Here is a 19,928-nt window from a genome sequence, read left to right on the forward strand (position 1 = left end):
TTCACAGAAAGGATGAGTGGGCATTGGAATGGGCTGGACAGGGGGGAGGTGGCAGAGTCACTGTCCCTCTCCAGAGGCACTTAGTGGCATGGTCTGGGTGACAAGGCAGTATTAGGGCATTGGTTGGACTTGATGATCCCAAAGGTCTTTTCCAGCCTATTTGATTCTGTCATTCTGTGATGAATGGGACACTCTGGGGCCATTGTGACACTGCAGGGCCTCATGGAACTAAGAGGACCATGGTGACACTGTGCAGCCCCACAGAACCAAGGGTCCATTGTTGTGCTCTGGGGCCAAATGGAACCAGGGAGTGCACCGTGACACTCTGGGTCCTCGTGGAACCACAGAGGCCATTGTGACACTGCAGGGCCTTGTGTAACCAAGGGGTTTCACCATTTTGACACTGCAAAACCAAGGAGATCTTTGGGAGACTCCAGGGCCCAGTGGAACCAAGGGGCCATTCTGACACTGTGTGGCCTTGTGGAAACAAGGAGTCCATTGCGACACTGAGGAGACTTGTGGAATCACAGAGACCGTGGTGACAGCGTGGGACCTCATGTAACCATGGGACCATTGTGACGCTCTGGGGCCAAATGGAACCAAGGAGACCATTGTCATATTTTGGGGCCCCATGGAACCAAGGAGACCATTGTCACATTTTGCACCCACATGGAACCAAGGAGACCATTGTTGCTCGGCATGGTCTACTGGAACCAAAGAAATCAGTGTGACAGTGCAGGGCCTGGTGTAACCAAGTGGCCATTGTGACACTGAGGGGTCCCATGGAACCAAGGATATCTTTGCAGATGACACCAAGCTGGATGTGAGTGTTGATCTGTGGGAGCACAGAAGGGCTTTCCAGAAAGACCTGGACAGGCTGGACTGAGGGGCTGGATCCAGAAATTTTAGGTTTAACAAATCCAAGTACCAGGCCCTGCAATTTGGCCCCAGTGCTACAGGCTGGGAACAGAGTGGCTGGACAGCAGCCAGGCAGAAAGAGACCTGCAGGGACTGATGGACAGCAGGCTGGACATGAGCCAGCAGTGTGCCCAGGTGGCCAAGAAGGCCAATGGCTCCTGGCCTGGATCAGGAATGGTGTGGCCAGCAGGAGCAGGGCTGCTGGGCCAGCACTGATCTGCCCCAGCTCTTCACACAGACATTGCTGCTGCAGCTCCAGAGAAGGCAACAAAAGGGCATCTCTACAGAAAACTCTGCTGGGAGATCCATTAGTTCCTTAAAGCCACCAAAAGCACAGCCCCTCATTGACACAGTCTGTGGCCACATGGAAGGTGGAGAGAAGCAAAATTAGAAATGCACAAACAATGACATTTATTTGTAGATATTATTTAAAAAGCAAAACAAAGAAAAGGAACTTCCAAAATGAAACCAACAAGAAGTATCAAAGATGATTTTTATTACAAGTGATTTGCAGGAACTGGCCAGCAGTTTAATGTTCCTGAAAGCATCCAGTCATCAGTCTCCACACTGCAGCCTTGAGCTCCGGGTTCCTCAGGCTATAGATGAGGGGGTTCAGGGCTGGAGTAACCACCGAGTACAGAACTGACAGGGCCAGATCCAGGGATGGGGAGGAGATGGAGGGGGGCTTCTGGTAGGCAACTGCTACAGTGCTGACAAACAGGGAAACAACAGCCAGGTGAGGGAGGCAGGTGGAAAAGGCTTTGTGCCGTCCCTGCTCAGAGGGGATCCTCAGCACGACCCTGAAGATCTGCACATAGGAGAAAACAATGAACACAAAACAGCCAAATATAAAACAGACACTAACTGTAAGAAGACCAAGTTCCCTGAGATAGGAGTGTGAGCAGGAGAGCTTGAGGATATGAGGGATTTCACAGAAGAACTGATCCAAGGCATTGCCATTGCACAAGGGCAGGGAAAATGTATTGGCTGTGTGCAGCAGTGAATAGAGAAAGGCACTGGCCCAGGCAGCTGCTGCCATGTGGGCACAAGCTCTGCTGCCCAGGAGAGTCCCGTAGTGCAGGGGTTTGCAGATGGACACGTAGCGGTCGTAGCACATGATGGTCAGGAGAGAAAACTCTGCTGAAATGAAGAACACAAAAAAAAAAGAGCTGTGCAGCACATCCAGTGTAGGAGATGTTCCTGGTGTCCCAGAGGGAATTGTGCATGGCTTTGGGGACAGTGGTGCAGATGGAGCCCAGGTCGCTGAGGGCCAGGTTGAGCAGGAAGAAGAACATGGGCGTGTGCAGGTGGTGGCCGCAGGCTACGGCGCTGATGATGAGGCCGTTGCCCAGGAGGGCAGCCAGGGAGATGCCCAGCAAGAGGCAGAAGTGCGGGAGCTGCAGCTGCCGTGTGTCTGCCAATGCCAGCAGGAGGAAGTGCCTGATGGAGCTGCTGTTGGACATTTGCTGGGGCTGGCCATAGGGACCTGTTCATGGACAAAAGGACAGTGAAGAGTTTGAGGAGATAAATGTAATCAAAATCAAAGCCATTTCCCATATACCCTCCTCTGTAAAACACAGACACAGGCTTCAGTGTTGAAGAGTTGTGAGGTTTTCTTTTTGAGATGCCTCCATGTCTCTGCTGGTATTTTTGCATATCAAACCCTCAGCATTTCTGCTGCCCTCAGAGAGAACAGAGTGAGTTCCCTGGGTCAAGATGATGAGTGGAGACTGAGGGGAGTTGGTCTTTCATTCTGACTTGTTCAGAGATTCTTTGGGCTTGAGTCTCTCTCCGGTGCAGGGTGATCACCTTCCCTGCTTCCCCTAAAATGTCGCCAGGTACTGCTTAGAGCAGATGAATCCAGTACAGCCAAGCTCCACATTCGTAGCCAAGGACTCACGTGTCTAATTTCACTGATCACCTCTCTGCTTCCTGGAGATTTTCCTCCTGCAGGTGTTTCCCTGTGCCTGATATCTCCCTGGCAGCACTGACAGACCCCAAATCTCTGTGCACTCTCCTTAGCCGGACATAACCCTCCCTGTTTGCAGGGCACTGGCTGGGGGCAGGTTCTGTTTGCAGCTTGGAGAGAGGACAGCTCAGACTGAGCCTGATGGCTCCAGCAAAGGGGATGCTGCTGCAGTCCATTGGCCGTGTGGATGAAAGAACATTAGGGATTTTTTGTGGACCTATTGATCAGTGAAAGGAACAGTTTGGATGTCTCAGGCATGGATAAAATAATAACTGATAATTTATACTACCTTTAATATTTAACCCTCCCTTCCCAACATTCTCTAATACTAGGAAACTGAATACAAAGTCTTAGAAAGTTTCCTTATTTTTATCAAAATCCTTGACTTGGAAATATTCTCTGACTGATCAGAACCCCTCAGCATGTCAGAGCTTCTTGAGCATTTCACATCCCCTGCACCAGAAATACTCAGAGTTGTACTCACAGAATCTGTAGGCAATGAGATGTTCCAGCATTACGAGATCACTCCAGGAGCTGCAGCTGCATTGTCCTGCAGCCAGAGGTTCCTGTGCCAAGGGCTGGCAGTGATTCTCCCCCAGACACTTCTCAGCACCTTCCCAGCCCTGACTGATTGAAGCTCTCTGTGCCTCTGTGCTATGCCCGGGGTGGCTGCAGGCAGTGCCCCAGCCCTGCTGGACTTGCAGAAGAGCTGCTCATCAAGAGAAATGTGCTTTTGAAGCTCTTCTTGGTTACCAGGAGCTGCCTCTGTGCCAGGAGCCCAGTCCAGCTCAGCAGCACAGACACAGCACAAGGACTTTAATGAGCCTCTGGGGCTTTGTGCTCTGACTGACTGAGGGTGGCTGCGACTGACTGAACATCAGTCCCTGAGAGGGAGCTGAAGAAACCTCTCCAGAACTCCAAGGCAGAATCCAACTCCAAAGTTTCTTGGACTTTTAATGGGTCCCACTGAGGGATACCACTGAGAAAGTGTCCCCAGGCCCCAGGCAGAGCAGAGAACTGGAGGCACTGATGGCAGGTGGGGACAAAGAGAAGCCAAGTCTTGGTGCCCTGGGGCACAGCAGGGTCTGTGCCACCAAGGACTGTGAGGAGACACCTTGTCCTGAGGCCCTGGGGTCTCCTGGCACAGCCCCAGCCAGGCTGGGCACTGTCAGCCCCTTGTCCTGCCCTCAGCATCCCCCCCCAGCCCACATCCCAGTGGCCTCAAGGACCTGCTGGAAGGAATCCCTTGGGACCCTTGCTCAGGAGTTGCCCTGGGGGCTTCTTAATGCTCCCAGGGGCTGCAGGTTTTTCACAGGACTTCGGGTTTTGCTTTGGCCTTGAATTTCTGAGAGATTTTTGCAATCATGCCCTCCAATTCTCTGCTGTAATTAGTCCCTGGAGAGGCTTTATCAGTAACAACACTCACTGGGGCTCATTACTACTTCAAGGTACTTCAGTTATTTTAAGGTACTTGGTGTTTCCCTTTTGATACAGACTCTGTGAGAGGTTTGTGCAATCATGGCCCCAATTATCTGCTTTAACAAGTCCCTTGAGAGCTCTGTACTGACACTCAGTGGTGCCCATTAATGTCTTGAGATACTCAAAGTTTTTAAGGTACTTTATGGATTTAAGAATACTTTTAGTTACTTTTAAGGTGTTTCCTTCCCACACTGAGTCTCTGAGAGGTTTTTGTGCCATCCTGGCCTCCAATTCTCTCCTCCAAGGAGTCCATAAGGAGCCTGTGTTGAGTATCTTCCTCCTTTCTGTCTTACAACAAAGATGGAACTGAAAGAATTTTGTAAGTTTTTCTAGAAGGATCCAAATAAACATGGGACAATTAACAATACAACAGCAACCACTAAGAGAATGAATAGTCCTGTTTTAGCTAGTTATCATCCAACCCTTTCGTCCCTTGGATTGGAAGAGTTTATTGAACCAGTCTTTGTTTTCCACTTGAAGATTCTTCAACCCTTCAGTACCTGAATGCTGTTTTGAATTGACTCACTGTGGCTGGAGAGGTTCATACAGTACATTCCCTCAGAGTGTAAACAGTCATGCCCATGAGCCCAGAATAAAACCTCTATCGCTGTTCTGCAAGTTGGCATGTCTGATGGTCCCTATGTCTGAGAGCTAGCCACTCAATGTGAGGGATGTAGCTTTTGTTTGCTTACTTAACAGGCATCCAAGATGGCCTAATTGTCCTAAAGCTTTAGCTGCAGCCACCCAAGGTAGTCCAAATTTGGGGTGCTACAATCCGGTACCTGGATTAAATCTTGCAAAGCCATCTCTTTGATATCATCCAATACTTTTCTGGAGATATCTGCTGCTTAGTCATCTGGTAGACTGGGTTTTTCCTTCTCCAGCTAGATGGCTGAGTGTCAACTCTGCCTTTACCTCATTATTAGCATAGTCTGCTAATAATTGATTTAGTAAACACTTCCATGCCCCTCGTCACAGGGTGTATTCTTTAGGTGGCAACATCATGGTCATAATATATTTTAGATCATAGGGGGTTAAGACATGATCTGTAAACATGGCCCTCATGAGGCCATTATAACAAAGTAAGTCCTTCCTATGGTCTTTAGCTGCCCTACCACAGATTCTTGATTTCCTCGTAAACCAATGGCTGATACCTGGGATTCTGCCCCCTTCTTTCATAACATACGGGGGCAAAGAGGAGTTTAGAGACTATTTGCCAGTCTGCTTCCTTTCCCAGGGATCTTCGGGAATTAAGGGATAAGGTGGCTCTGGGGAATCTAAACTGTCTTCTGGGGAGGAAGAATAACTTGGAGCAGAAACATGTGGATTAGAAATAGTGTGATAGTTGGGCTTATTACCTGGACCATGGGGGTTATAGTGTTGTCGGAGGCAAAAAAAGGGCACTGCCATTTTAACAGGTGTTGGAGAGGAAGGGCCTTGATTTAGGATGGCAGACTTCCAGGCTTGCCTTTTGGAGGCATGGCCCAGGGTGGAGGTGGAATGATTGAGAGTGGGGAATGACCTGCAGTTGTGGGAGTGGAGTCTGGAACTTCGTTCATGGTGGAAGAGAAGGCTGTGGTAGAATGAAATGGAGGAGCCAAGATGGAGGGAGGATGGTCAGACTCAGGGACATCTGGAAAATTTTTAATGATCCACTTCATGATTGATTTTAATTTGTTCTTTGAAGATACATGGTCTTGATCAGTGAGAATTAAAGCATCCATATACACACCTTTCTACTTTGGACATCCGGCTGCCCATTTTTCTCTTTCTCTGCCTTAGGTGGACAGCCACTGGAACACCCCAAATCAATTATGGGATGTGGATCTGTATTGTAAAAACACAGTAGCAAAATGGGCATTTCCCCAAACCCACCTGCAATCCTATGCAGGTGAAACCGTCGTTGTCCCTGCAGATCCTGGGCCAAGGTCCCTTGAAGCAACAATGAATCCACTGGGCCCGGCACAATCCAAAATCCCAGGGAGCGCTGGCCTATCAGTCAGCTAACCCCAGCTGATGTGACTGACATGGGGACCCCTGAACATCATGGTGCCTCTTCGGGTGCCAAATGTCTCAGTGAGGGTGGCTGCGACAAACCTCTCTGGTTCCCTGACTTCAGGGCGAGGGTGGCAAAAATGAAAATTAGCAGGATTGATGGAGTTGTTTAAAAGGAACTTTAATAACACGGTTAAAAACAATAAACATGGAGAAATCAAGAACAGTATGAGGGGCAGGATCCAAAGACCTGAGTCAAAGGGGAAGCAACAACATGTACACTTGGGGGTAAAACACTCTAGAACAATAACCATAGAAGGGAAACAAGTAACCAATAGGGTAGTAGAACTTGGATAAACTAGCATAGCAACACTAAAGGCTTATGGGGGAACTTTCAAACTCACCCAAAGTTAAAGAAATTATTCCCAGGGCTTGAAACTCATGCCCAGTTCTTTTGGGGTAAAATCTGGCTGACTCTGAGTTACAGCTGAGCTAACTACCACACCGCTGCCTTGCACTGGCCTCTTGGGAACTATGTGTCCCAACAGAGCCACAGTGATGTCCTTGGTTCCACGAGGCTCCACAGTGTCACAGTGGTCCCTCTGATCCATGGTACTCTGCAGTGCCACAATGGCCCCTTCATTTCACAAGGCTCCCAACTTTCACACTGGTCTCCATAGGAAGGAAATTACGGAGCTCCATGATTCAGGAGCTGATGAACAGTAACCACCAGAGGTCAAGGTGAGCCTGACCTGTCTGTCCTGGCAGGTTTGCTTGGAGCAACCCTTGGATATTAAAATTATGAATGCAGTCCTAATTTTAAAAAATTGTGCCTGGAGAAGAGGGATAGGGTCTTTTTCATAAAAAGAAAAGCACAGAGTCCTTTCCATTGTTTGGAAAATAGGTGAGTGCTGTCCCTCAGGAGTCAAAGACCAGCCAGACTTGTCTCTCCTGGCAACTTTTGTCTGGCAGCAATCCTTTAATACAGAAAAATTTGTAGGTGGAATCCTAGTTTTGGCCATGGATGCCTGGAAAAGATGGACAATTCTTTTCCACAAAAAGAAGAGCCTAGAGCCCCAGTGTTTCAGGGGCAGATGGGAGTGGCCTTCCACATTCCAAGGTCAGCCAGACCTTTCAGGTGACCCCTTGGAGACCAAGGCAGCCACACCTATTTCATGTTCCTTTGGTTCCACAAGGCCCTGAATTGTCACAATGGCTCCTTGTTTCCATGAGGCCTTGCAGTGCCACAGTGGTTCTCTGCTTCCATGATGCCCTCAGGTGTCATAATGGCCCCTTGATAACACAAGTCCTTAAGGACCTTAATGGTCTCCATGGTTCCACAAGGCCCCACAGTGTCATAATGGTCTCTTGGTTCCATGAAGCCTCGCTGTGTCCAATGGCCCCTTGGTTCCATTGGGGCCCAGTAGTGCAACAATAATTCCCTTGGTTCGACAAGTTCCCATAGTGTCACAATGGCCCCTTCCTTCCATGAGGCCCTGCAGGGTCACAATGGTCTCCATGATTCCATGGGGCTTTGCAATGCCACAATGCTCTCCATGAATCCACAGTGCCCTGCAGGATCACAACGCCCCTTTGGCTCCACGGCCCTGAAATACAGCAATGGCCTCTTGGCTCCACAAAGCCCCGCTGCTTCACACTGGCCCCTTGGGACCATGTGGCCCAACAGAACCACAGAGATGTCCTTGGTTCCACAAGGCCCCACAGTGTCACAATGGTCCCTTGTATCCATGGTACCCTGCAGGGTAATTCTGATGCCCTGCATTTCAGAAGACCCCAAAGTGTCACAATGGCCTCCATGGTTCCTCAAGACTCCACAGTGTCACAATGGCCCTTTGGATTCATGGTACTCACAGTGTCACAATGATCCCCTTTGTTCCACAAGTTCCTATAGTGTAACAATGTCCTTTGGCTCCACAACACCCCACAGTGTCACAATGGTCTCCATAGGAAGGAAATAAGTGAGCCTCAGTGGTTCAGGTTCAGATGAGAGGCAGTCACCAGAGGGCAAGGCTAGCCAGACTTGACTTTATTGGCAGATTTTTTTGGAAATTAATGATCCACTAATGAGCCTTGAATATATGGAATTTTAGAGGTGGAATCCTAATTTCAGCCATGGAAGCCAAGACAAGAAAGATAGTTCTTTTCCATAGGAAGAAACTCAGAGAGCCCCAGTGCTTCACAGTCAGATGAGAATGGCCCTTGGCATGTCTAATTCAGTGGGACCTGTCAGACAGCCCCCAGGAGTCCAAACGAGGCAGACCTGTTCCATGTTCCCTTTTTTTTAATGGTTCCCCATACTGTCACAATTGTCCCCTTTATTCCATGAAGTCTTGCAATGTCACAAAGTTTGCTTGGTTTAATAAACGCCAACAGAGTCACAAGGGTCCCTTGGCTCCATGCGGCTCTGCTGTGTCACAATAGTTCCTTGTTTCTATGGGCCCCCCTGTTTGATCATTGACCCTTGCATCCATACTGCCCCTGAGCTGCACAACGGTCTCCTTGATTCCATGAGATTCCATAGTCTCACCATAGTTTCCTTGAATCTTCATTGTGACAACTGAGCCACGGTTCCATGAGGTTCCGTAGTGTCAGTGTGGTGTCCTTGGACCCGTTTTGTCACAACTGACCCATGGTTCTATGAGGTTCTGTAATGTCACCCTGGTTGCTGTCAGAGGCTGGATGAGATTGATGTCCCGAGACACCTTGGGATGCTTGCAATGCCCGTGTGGGCCCAGGGCCGGGTTGGGCCTTGGTTTGTGGTGGGACAGAGCCCCGCCCCCAGCCCTGGCCTGGCAGAGCTGTCAATCACACAGCGGGGGCAATGTTAACCCAGCTCTGATTGGCCCATCTGTTAATCAATCAATCACACACCAGCAACTTGCTCCACCCTGACTCTGATTGGACAAACAACTGTTAGTCCCACCCCAGGGGCAGGCCCATGAGGGCCCAGGGGGTTAAAAGCCAGAGCACGAGACCAGCCCAGGGTGTGGATCCTGCCTTCTCCTGGGGTTCCTCTTGTTAGCAGTGCTGGAACCCCAGCAGTTGGTACCCATGTACGTGCCTTTCTATGGATCTTCTGTCTTTCTGTTGTTCTCTATTTCTTCTCCTTCTGATCCTACTTACCTGGAACAATTTTGGATATCTTCACATGCCAAGGGTTAAAGGATTTTAGGTTAAATGTGTGGGAATCCAAGGCACAGGGAATATTTCTCTGTCTTCTCTGAGAGGTCCTGACCCCCAGAAAAACACTGCCTTTAACCTTCGCCCGTGATGAGGGCTTCCAGGACTTTGAGAAAAATTAGAATTTACCAAAGTGGGAAATAGTTTAGAGGGCAGTATACTATGTTCCTTGGGTGTAAGTTTTGGGATTTTTAGTATGGGGTAGATAGGAAGCAAGATGGAGGAATTGGAGTGTAGTCCCTGTCTTCTTCATCTACTCCATTTTCTGCTGCTGGTGGCAGACGGTCATTGGCCAAGGAAGGCACAGTGCAGAGGTTATGTGGACAGTCAAGGGATGAGTTATTGGTAGATAATTAGAAATAACACATGTTTTAAGAGTTTAAAGGATGAGACAACTTTAAAAGACCTTGAAAACATACATTTTAGAGCTATTCTGAGGTGTTTTCCAAGCGTGCTGGGCCTGGTGCAGAGAGCAATGCAAAACTTTAGATAAGATAAAAATAAACGAGAAGCTGAAGACTAAAAAAGTCCCGTGCATCTCCTTTTACCTGGCACAGAACTGCTACAGGAGGGTTTCCCCCATCCAGGGAGCCCCCAGAAAGGCCCAATGTAAAACAAATATCAATACCTGGTGCCTTGACAATGTTTGCAATAAGTTGGTTTTTTCCATAAAGTTATTTACTGTAGGGTGTTGTCTTAATTGGCCAATCATGTGAAATGTGTTGATTAAATGACCAAAGAGGTCCACCTGTAGCAAACCAAGAGGATTGAATAAGAGTGTGGCTTTTAGCCTTCTGATCTGAGTCTGTGTAATCTCTGACTGAGCAGTAACATTTGGGGATCTATGGGGTCTGATGGGGTTCCTTTCTGAATGTTGAGACCCAGAAAGAACTCCTCCAATAAACTTTGCTTGAAGCTCCCACTGTGCCCATGACAGGAACCCCTGTGAGTGTCTGGGACATCCCAGCTCTTTGGCAGCCTGGGGACTCCTGGGATGTCACCGTGGAGCCCCCATGAGTGCCTGTGACAGATGGGTGCCTTGGCAGCCCAAGGTGCCCTGGGATGTCACCATGGAATGGCTGTGACTGCCTCTGATCACAGGGCTCTTTAACATCCCAGAAAGCCCTGGGAGGTCTCCATGGAGCCCCTGTCTCTGCCTGTGGCATTCCAGCTCTGGAACAGCCTGAAGACTCTTGGAAAGTCCCTATGGAACCCCTCTGAGCGCGTGTCACAAATCTGATCCTTAGCAGGCAACCATAACCAGGACCTGTTGCTATGGTCAGTTTCCATGGCAACCATCACCCTCTCCTGTTGCTATGGTCAGTTTCCATGGCAACCATCACCAGCCCCCTGTTGCTGTGCTCAGTCCCTCGGCAGCTCCATGGAGACCCCATGCCAGGGGTGGTTGCCATGGACACCAGCTCAGGCCTGCAGCCACAGCCCATTGCCATGGCAACCATTGGCAGTCCCATCCCCAGGCTCATGGGATCCCAGAACCACAGAATTGGCTGAGCTGGGAGGGAACCATCAGGATCCTCCAGTCCAACTGCTGGCCCTGCACAGGACACCCCAACAACGCCAGCCTGGGCCTGGCAGCGCTGTCCAAACGCTGCTGCAGCTCAGAGAGCCCTGGAGCTGGGACCCTTCCCTGGGGAGCCTGGGCAGGGCCCCAGCAGCCTCTGGGCAAAAACCTTTTCCTGACATCCAACCTGAGCCTGCCCCGACTCAGCTGCAGCCGTTCCCTCCACTCCTCTCCCTGGGCACCAGAGGGAAGAGATTCCCACAGCCCCAGCCAGGGACCCGCTCCCAAGGCTGTTGCCATGGCCACCAGGGCTGACACCAGCTGGGATGCTCGGTTTCCATGGGCTGGGGTTCAGGAATGAGATTCCCCAATTTCCTGCTCCTGCTAAAAACGCGCTGCCCTCATGGCCCTCCTGCCTCCCATGGAAAGTGCAAAAGGCAAAGATCCCGGGCTGGGATAAGAACAATTTATTGGGAACAGCAACGAGATAAGGAACAAATGGAACAGAAAAACTATTGATCACAGAAGGGATAAATAAAACTGTTTACAGGGAAAACTAAAACACAACTGCCTGGCTCTTCCCAGCAACATATTTCCCCCACCTGGAAGGGACACCCTTCTTCTCAGGGAGAGAGAGAGTCCCTTTCCTGCCCCTGGCAATGACCTGAGGTGAGAGTGAATGTAATTACAGGGCCATTGAAAGACCCTCATGTACTTCAGTTCTACAACATGTCATTGAGAGGGGAAGGTATTGGGGCAGTTGTCTTCACAGCATGGATCATAGGGAACATGGATCACCCGCACTCTTCCCAATGTTAGACCTCCATTGGGGATGAAGCTGGAGCAGTTCACAAAGCTCCTGCAGCTGGGGCACTCTCAGGGCTTCCTTTAGTAGCTCCTCCGTTGGTGTTTTGTCATGTTAGAGCTGCTGGTGAAGCTCTTCCCACACTGGGGACACTCGTAGGGCCTCTCCCCAGTGTGGATGCCTTGGTGCCTGATGAGTTCTGACCGGTAGCTGAAGCCCTTCCCACACTCCCCACACTCATAGGCCCATTCACCAGTGTGGATCATCTGATGGCTGATCAGGGTGCTGCTCTGCCTGAAGCTCTTCCCACACTGCAAGCACTTGTGGGGATTCTTGCCACCATGAAGCTGCTCATGGACCACCATCTCTGAGCCCTGGCTTGAGCTCTGTCCACCTTCCTGGCTCAGGGAGGGTCTTTCCTCCTCAGAGCACCCTGGGCTGGGTTTGGAGCCCCTCCTCCTGTGGGATCTCTGGGGAGTTTCCTCCCTGTTGGATTCCAGTGCCCTGGAGTCACTCATAACAGCCTCTTTCACAAGGTTCTGCTGTGGGGATTTGTCCTCCATGGTCCCAGTCCTCAGCTTCTTGTCTGGGGGAGGAAAAACAAGGAGAGGATGGGATTTGCCTCCGTGCCAGAGGGAAGGGGAAGGAGATCCCCCCAGTGCATCCCCAGCAGGACGGCGTTGGCAGCAGGGTTGTCCTGCAGCTGGGGGCCGTGCTGGGCTGGGAGATGGAGCAGGAGAGAGGGGGAAAGGGGTACTGACTTCCTCCTCACCTGCCTGGGTGTCCCGGGGATCCTTCCTGTTCCTCACAGTCTCCTTTTCCATCTGGCAATGGTTTGGGGATGGGAAATCCTGTTTTGGGAGAATAACAAAGGATGAGCACATTGAGTTTTGTACTGGTTTGAAGGCAAACCTGGGGAGGGTCTAAACCAAAATTGCAATTCAAAACCAAAATGAAGATCAACGCAATGATACAGAAAAACTGCCTTAAACGCACAGAGTCAGGATATAACCTGACACCCTGTTGGGCAGGGTGGTGGCAGCAGCCCCATTAAGTTGTGGCTGTAGTCCTGTTGGAGTGATGAACGTGGTTCTGTCAGAGCAGTGATCCTATAAAAGGGTCTGGTCTTCCTCTCAAGGTCCAGTGGTGGTTATGGAGCTCTTGTCCTCTGGGAATCCAGTAGGCAAGCTGCTCCTGGTTGTAGCAAGGCTCAGCTTATATCCAGGTAGGAACGCTTCGATCCTCCCCCTGGGCGGAGCATCCCACAATGGGATGATGGCATTTTATCAGTCCTGCAGTGACACTCAATGGCCCATTCAGAGAAGAGATCTCCCCTGGAGGGCATTATCAGGACTGAGTCATGGAAGAGATAAAGAACACTGCCCCACCTGTTTATAGCAGTTGATGAAGATGGGGATTGAAAACATGCATTTAGTTACATCTTGCATGGCAACCTGGAACAGTGGGATAATCCCTGCTCAGGGGGTGAACACCACCCCCCTTACCCAAACTGGCTCAGATGTAAAACCCCCACCCAGGGAATGCCACACACATTTTTCTCTTTCTTTCCATTTCTCTCTACCTCAGATTTACTGTTCAATAAGATCCACTTCGGATTTGGTCGTGTTAGCACCTTAATTGGGGCAGAGGCATCTCTGTAACAATTTTCTTAACCAAATTGCCATATTGTTTATGCATAGTGAGTTCAGGGCACTGTTCTCTGATCCCAAGTGCCTTTGACAACAGCATGATTCCCTCCACTCAGGAGGTTGTGGTTCTTTCTGGAAGAACTCTTGGAAACTTGGACACCGTCCCTCTGTCATGGTTTGAGCCTGGCACAGAGCCAGTGCCCCCATGAAAATGCCCTCACCCTGGTGTCTGCTGTGAGATGTGACCAGGAATAAGCAAAACAGGCTCCAGCTTAAACATAAAGAACACTTTATTACCTAAACTACAGGAAAATAGGGAAAAACTATAAGGAAAAGAAAAAAAAATTGAAAACCTTACAAAAAAACCACTTTCCTCCTCCCCACTACCTGAATTTCCCAATCCGATACATTCTCCCAAATCACCAACTGCCCAGCCTGGCACCACCCTTTAGTATACTCAAACTTCAGTTCATGAAGAGGAGAGGAGTCCTTCTTGTTCCATAGGCTTCCCCTGGAAACACACTGAAACCTCGTGTGCTTCCCTGTCACTTCGGCACCGCCCGGAAAAAAAGTCCTTTTGCCGCTTGTGACATCTTCCTTCCATGCCCGGTGCTCTCACCACCGTGCATGGATCAGAGCTGCTTTTAGGGTTGTCTTTTAAGGATGCTTTGTCTCACTCCAGAAAGGCACAGTCTCTGCTTTGGGACATCTGTCCCCCCCATATTTTTCCAACCCCCTGGGGCCAAGGGGTCCTCACGATGAACCCTCCTGGTTCTGAGCCACTGCTTCCCCCCAAGTGCAGTCTCTGTGTCACAGGAACAAACTGAGTCCATGGCCACAAGAAAAGTCCAGCCAGAAGGCCACTCCAAATCATCTCTCCCCATTCAATCATCTCCACGTTCTTCGGGCCAGGTCCTTGTCTCATCTCATCTCCTATCTCCCTTCTTATTCAACTTCGAGGAGGATTAGCATTTTTGCAAGGCCCCAATCATGAAAGAAAGGGGTTAAAACTTTCAGTCTCTGTCTGTCTCAGAACAATGATACTCCCACATGTGCTGCTGCTGCGGCCGGCCGGGCTGCACCCTTCTCCCCCCTTTCTCCTCCTGGGCCGGCTGCTATCACATTCCGTCTCGCCGACTCTCCCTCTCTCTCCCTCCTGGGGGGGGGAATGGCTGCCCGATGTCTCTTGGGGCTCCTCCACCCTTCCATCCTTGAGGGCCTTCTCACCCCCATCTCTGTCCAGGCCCCGGGCCTACCGAATGGCTGCCCCTCCCCCGCCCAGCAGCAGTGGCTGGACAGGGCAGGGAGATCCGACCTCTTCCCCTCGACGTCCCAAGAGAACCTCCCAGGGCCAGAGCTCTGCTTTTTAACTCCTGTGTATTCTCGGAGGTGTGTCCAAACCCCACTGGCTACACCAGGTGCCAGTCTCAAACTCAGAACATCCATTGGTTTGACCACAGCATCCCAGAATTCCCACTTCTTCCTGGTCAAACCACCACACCCTCCTTCCTCCTGGTAAGCTTATGGAGCTTATAAAACCTTTTTTTCTTTATGGGAGAAATTATGAGGAAAATGGCTTTTATGGGTGGCCAGTGTAAAGAAAATAATTTGTCGTCCTTCCTTATAAAGTTGTTAAAATCACTGGAGGAAATGGAGCAAATGTTACCAGTGAGACTGACAAGGTTCATTCACCCCACGGTGAGGAATGCAAGGCGGCTAAAAGTCCCAGAAGAAACCCAGCTCAAGTAGGTAAATTTCCGAATAAATCCTGAATTCCCCGGCTTGGAGGCTTTACCAAATGTGACAATCATTTTTCTTTTTTATCCCTTTGTTACCTTTGTGACTGCTATACAGAGCTTCCTTCCTTTTAATAGTCTGTATTGGGCCAAATTTCCACTTTCCTTTTTTTGAAACCTGCCAGCAGCTGAGCTGGAGCTGTGCAGGAAGCAATGAATATTGGAATTGCCTCATCACTGCTTGGATTATCAGTTTATTCATATTTGGGATTTGTTTGTGCTTTCATCACAAGTTACTTGTGGGAAAACCATATATTCATCAAAGTGATTTTGCAGAGTCAAGTTTGATTTCTGCCAAGTTTATTTTGTCCATTGCCCAGAGGATGCTCAAGGGGTCTCTGTGTCTCTTGCCCTGGGGGATGCTTGGGAGGGGTTTGGGGGGGGTTCTTCCTGTCCCTGTCACGCCAGGCCATTCCCCAGGGGGTCTCCCTCCCTCTCACCCCTGTGCCAGGGGGTGCTCGGGGCAGTCTCTGTCCCTCTCAGCCCAGGGGATGCTCGGGGCTCTCTGTCCCTTCACCCTGGGGGACACTCAGGGGGTCTCCATCCCTCTGGCCTCAGGCAATGCCTGTGCAGGGCTGGGGACCAGGGGCTCTGTGTCCCTCTCACCGCTGAGGATGCTCGGGGCTGGGGGGGCTCCCTGACCTTCTCACACCTGGGGAGGCTGGGGCAGTCTCTGTCCCTCTCAGCCCTGCTGTGACCCCACCCAAACATCATCGGGGTCAGAGGGACAGAGACACCCCAAACCCCCAGAAGGGCTGAACCTGGGATTTGGTTTGGGGCTGAGGATTTAGGAAGGGGCTGGAATTGGGGCTGGGTTGGAGTTGGGGCTGAGATTTGGATTAGAGCTGGGATTGGGGTTAAGGCTAGACATGGGATTAACTTTAGGGCTGGATTGGGATTCAGTCTGGGAACAGATGATTTTGGGACTGGGATGTCATTAAATAGAGAACTGTGAGTGTGTCTAAACATGGAGTGAGACTGAGACCAGGATCAGGGTCAGGTTTGGGATTGAGCTCACCCAGAGCGGGACAGGGGGGATGTCACAGTGAGAAGGTTTGGGGAAAATCCTGGTTTGGGGGAAAACAAGGTGTGAATGCCTTGGCTTGGGGATTCCTCCCATCCACGTCCATTTCTAGAAGACACCTGATGTCCAAAAATCAAGAGTGAATAAAAAAAAGCCACCAGGAGTTTCCCATTTCCAGTCTCATCCCTCTTGGGTTATAGTTGGTCCCCCATCTCAGGGCTGGTGGGGATTCCATTGATCCTGGGTGAAATAAACAGGACCAGGAGACTTCTTCTCCTTTTTAATGCCTTTATTAAAAGTGATCAGCTCAGGATTGGGCGGCTCGGCAGTGCTGCAGTCCCCGTCGCGTCTCCCAGGGCGACTCAGAGGAGGAGGACATGCGCAGCTCTGTCCACCAGGGGCAGCGCCGGGGGATCCAGTCCTCGTGGGAGCCTTTAGGGCCTGATGTCCCCGTCAGATGTTAGTCCTTTGAGCTTCTCAGGTGGTTGGTCCCGGCGTTGGGACGACTCTCTGCTCAGGGCGAGAGGGGCTCCGCATCTCTGCAGGCTCAGCACTTGGCTCCTCATGTCCAGACACCACTTTAGTCTCTCAATTCTTATTTGGCTCGTTGTTTTTGGGGTTTTCTCGTTGCATTTTGGAGTCGAGGTCTCAAAGCCTGCTGGTCTTTGGAGTCACATTGCATAACCCCCCCCCCCACCCTCTCAGGTGTCTTCCCTATGTTGGAAGAGCGCACAGCCTCGGGGAAGGGCCATCACCCCATGCAGCCAGGCCTTTTACTAACACAAAAGAGGAGATAAGCCTCAAGGACTCGTGATTACCATGACAAAACACTAAGAACTCTGGCAGAGACAGAGACCGGGCTGGGTCCCTGTAACTCTTTCTCACAAAAAAAATATTAACTGAATTTTTGTTCATAACAGTCCTCCCTCTTTTTCTTTGATCGAGCTTAAATTCTTAAGCTCACATCAACTCACAATGTTTTGTTTTGAATCTACTATAAATCTCTTGTGCACTTTGGTAATCATGGTTATTTAACTTTGTTACTTTTCTTGGTTTCTTCAGGTTGGTTTGTACAGCCAATACTGTTTTACTAAAACAGATAAATAAGCATAGTAAAAAGAGCAATCCTCCAAGTACACACACAGCGAGAAAAACCACCTTTTCCCATACATATTTTCTGAAAATCTCTAAGTTCTCCCACCCACTGGGATCAAGTGTAGGAGTTTGATCTTGATTATTTACACATGCTAATCTTTTTATTTCGTTTGAAATGTCCCTAATAATTGAATTCTTTATTTTTAATATTGCCTGGAGCCAGATGACTTTGTTCAACACAGATTTTGGGATCCAAACTTGGTTTTTACAATTTTGGATTCTCTCAATTTCTATTTCACTTTCCCGGTTTTGTTTAATTTCTCCCAAATCATTATATATAGGAACTCCCAAACTTGATCCAGTTTCTTTGGGTAATAAGAAAATTGGTTTTATCACCCTAGCAATGCAATTGCCAGATGAGATCAAACTTAGGGGTTTAGAGTTCCCCTGAAATGTGTTCCAAAAGGGGTTTATCTCTTTTCCAGTACACTCATATAAATACTTGTAACAAACAATTCTTACCATTTTCACCATTTCTTTGCTTTTTACTAGATCTGCTGAGCTTGTTTCAGCAGCATCACATTCAAAGCACAACCAGGCTTCCCCTATAGGGCACTCTCCTAGGAGTGGCTGCCTAAAAGTGGCAGTATTCTGGGCTATCCAATACACTCTCTTATTTTTCTGATAAAGGACCAATTGGGAGGGGTTAACACAATCAGGGTTAGAACTGATGTGGACTCTTGACAAGGAGCTCACTTCCTCCTCATAGCGGGGTTGGTAGCCTTCACTGCACGGCTCAGCTGGGCTTCCCAGAGCAACACCAGCAATCAGAGCCATCAGTACCACCCTTCCCAAGAGTCCGCTATGGGTCTTCTTGCACAGCCTGCCCACCCGGCCTTGCCTCTTGGGGGATTTTACTGTGGAGAAGCTTCCAAGCTCTTTAGAGTCCCTTCTACCTGCTTCTCTGGTTAAGCCTCTCTTGGTCTGTTCCCTACAAATTTTAGTTTCCCCTAGGGGAGTATTCTGTAGAGGATTAACCTGGAGTCTTTAGAAATATATTGGGGAACTTAAACTAGAATTACTTATTTACAGCCTTAAACTTTTTACCAACATAATTTACACAGAACAGTTTTGAAACATTTTAAGCAATATTAGAACTCTGATACCAATTTTTCCTATACAGTTCAGTCTTTTTGACTCTTCCTCCTGAGAGTCAACTTTAAATCTCAGTATACTCAGGTGAAATAACTTGTGATGTGGATGAATCCTTATCCCGTGCCTGGAGGTGAGTGGTGTGGACCCTGGCCCAATGTCAGAGGGAGAAACTGGGAGTCTGGCCCAATGCCAGAAGGAGAAAGGGGTGGAGTCCGGTCCAATGCCAGAAGGAGAAAGGGGTGGAGTCTGGCCCAATGCCAGAAGGAGAAAGGGGTGCAGTCCGGTCCAATGCCAGAATGCCAGACGCAAAAACTGGTGTTGAATCCTGGTCCAATGCCAGGGGGTGAGAGTGATGTGAGTCCAACCATCTTAGTAATGAAGAATACCTGAAACGGGCTTTCAAACACAGGTATTAATGGTCTGCTATTTAATGATTTTATCAAAACTCAGCTTCTCTGTTTAATGTTATCAGTAATTTCTCTTTTTCCATAGCTTGTATGTTTCTCTTATCAACTTCTACATACTCTGTATTTTGCAAGGAGTTGTATTTCTCAGCTAACTTAACTCCCAAAGTACTCTTATTCTCCTGTTTTTCTGTGTATTTAATTCACTGGTTTTCTGTTCTATTTTTCAAGATCTTATTTATTTATCTCTTGCTTCTGTTTCTTACTTTCACTTACAGCTTAAATACTTCTTTCAACCCCTTACACTTAATTTTTTTTCTTTTTTTCTTTACACCATTCTTCTACACAATACACTTCCCTCTAAGAAGATGTGGTAAAGCTTGTAACTACATTACCTCGATTCTAATTTGTTTATATTCACTCTCTCATTTCTCATTCACTTTCACACATTCCTCCACACCTTTAAGACACAAACTTATTGCTAGAAAATCACAGGTCCCTATAGCCCCCCCTCACCTTGGGGTTGGCCCACAGGTCTCAGCATCTCTGGGCCTCTTGGAAGGGCCCAGACTCTGGTTGCCTGTGGTGCACATTCACCTGTGAGGCTGCCTGCGTGTCACTCACGCTCTTACAGCTACGGCTCCCTCACACATCAGGGGAGCACTAGTCTGGTTTGTAGGTCACACACACACACTTTGGTCACAGCCCCCACCCGCCCAGGGGACACAAACCTGGTTTGCAGGTCACACACACACTTCCACTGCCCCCTTCCCTGCCCGGGAAGTTGAGGCTGACTTTACTTGTGACTCACTCTCACACACACAACAAGACAACAGTAAGGTACCTTTTACTTTCATATCACTTATTACAAGTTTAGTTTTGCTGGCCAGTTTTGGTGCTATTGGATATCTTTTCT

General features: G+C 49.1%; 2 protein-coding genes across 2 annotated transcripts in view; both read right to left on the minus strand.

Moving 5' to 3' along the window:
- Positions 1 to 1,447: 1,447 nt before the first annotated feature.
- On the minus strand, positions 1,448 to 1,999 carry LOC135460409 (olfactory receptor 14J1-like; the record flags this gene model as incomplete). Its single annotated transcript, XM_064737220.1, has 1 exon — positions 1,448 to 1,999. A coding segment is annotated over one exon (552 nt), but the record flags the coding sequence as incomplete, so codon positions are not given.
- Positions 2,000 to 11,972: 9,973 nt separating this feature from the next.
- The window catches only part of LOC135460410 (uncharacterized), a 51,407-nt gene continuing 43,451 nt past the window's right edge, over positions 11,973 to 19,928 (minus strand). The window contains 1 exon segment of the mRNA XM_064737222.1: positions 11,973 to 12,475. Within this exon segment, the coding sequence (XP_064593292.1) occupies positions 11,973 to 12,475 (503 nt within the window).

Source organism: Zonotrichia leucophrys, unplaced genomic scaffold (assembly GCF_028769735.1).
Source record: "Zonotrichia leucophrys gambelii isolate GWCS_2022_RI unplaced genomic scaffold, RI_Zleu_2.0 Scaffold_38_522144, whole genome shotgun sequence".
Lineage (NCBI taxonomy): Eukaryota > Metazoa > Chordata > Aves > Passeriformes > Passerellidae > Zonotrichia > Zonotrichia leucophrys.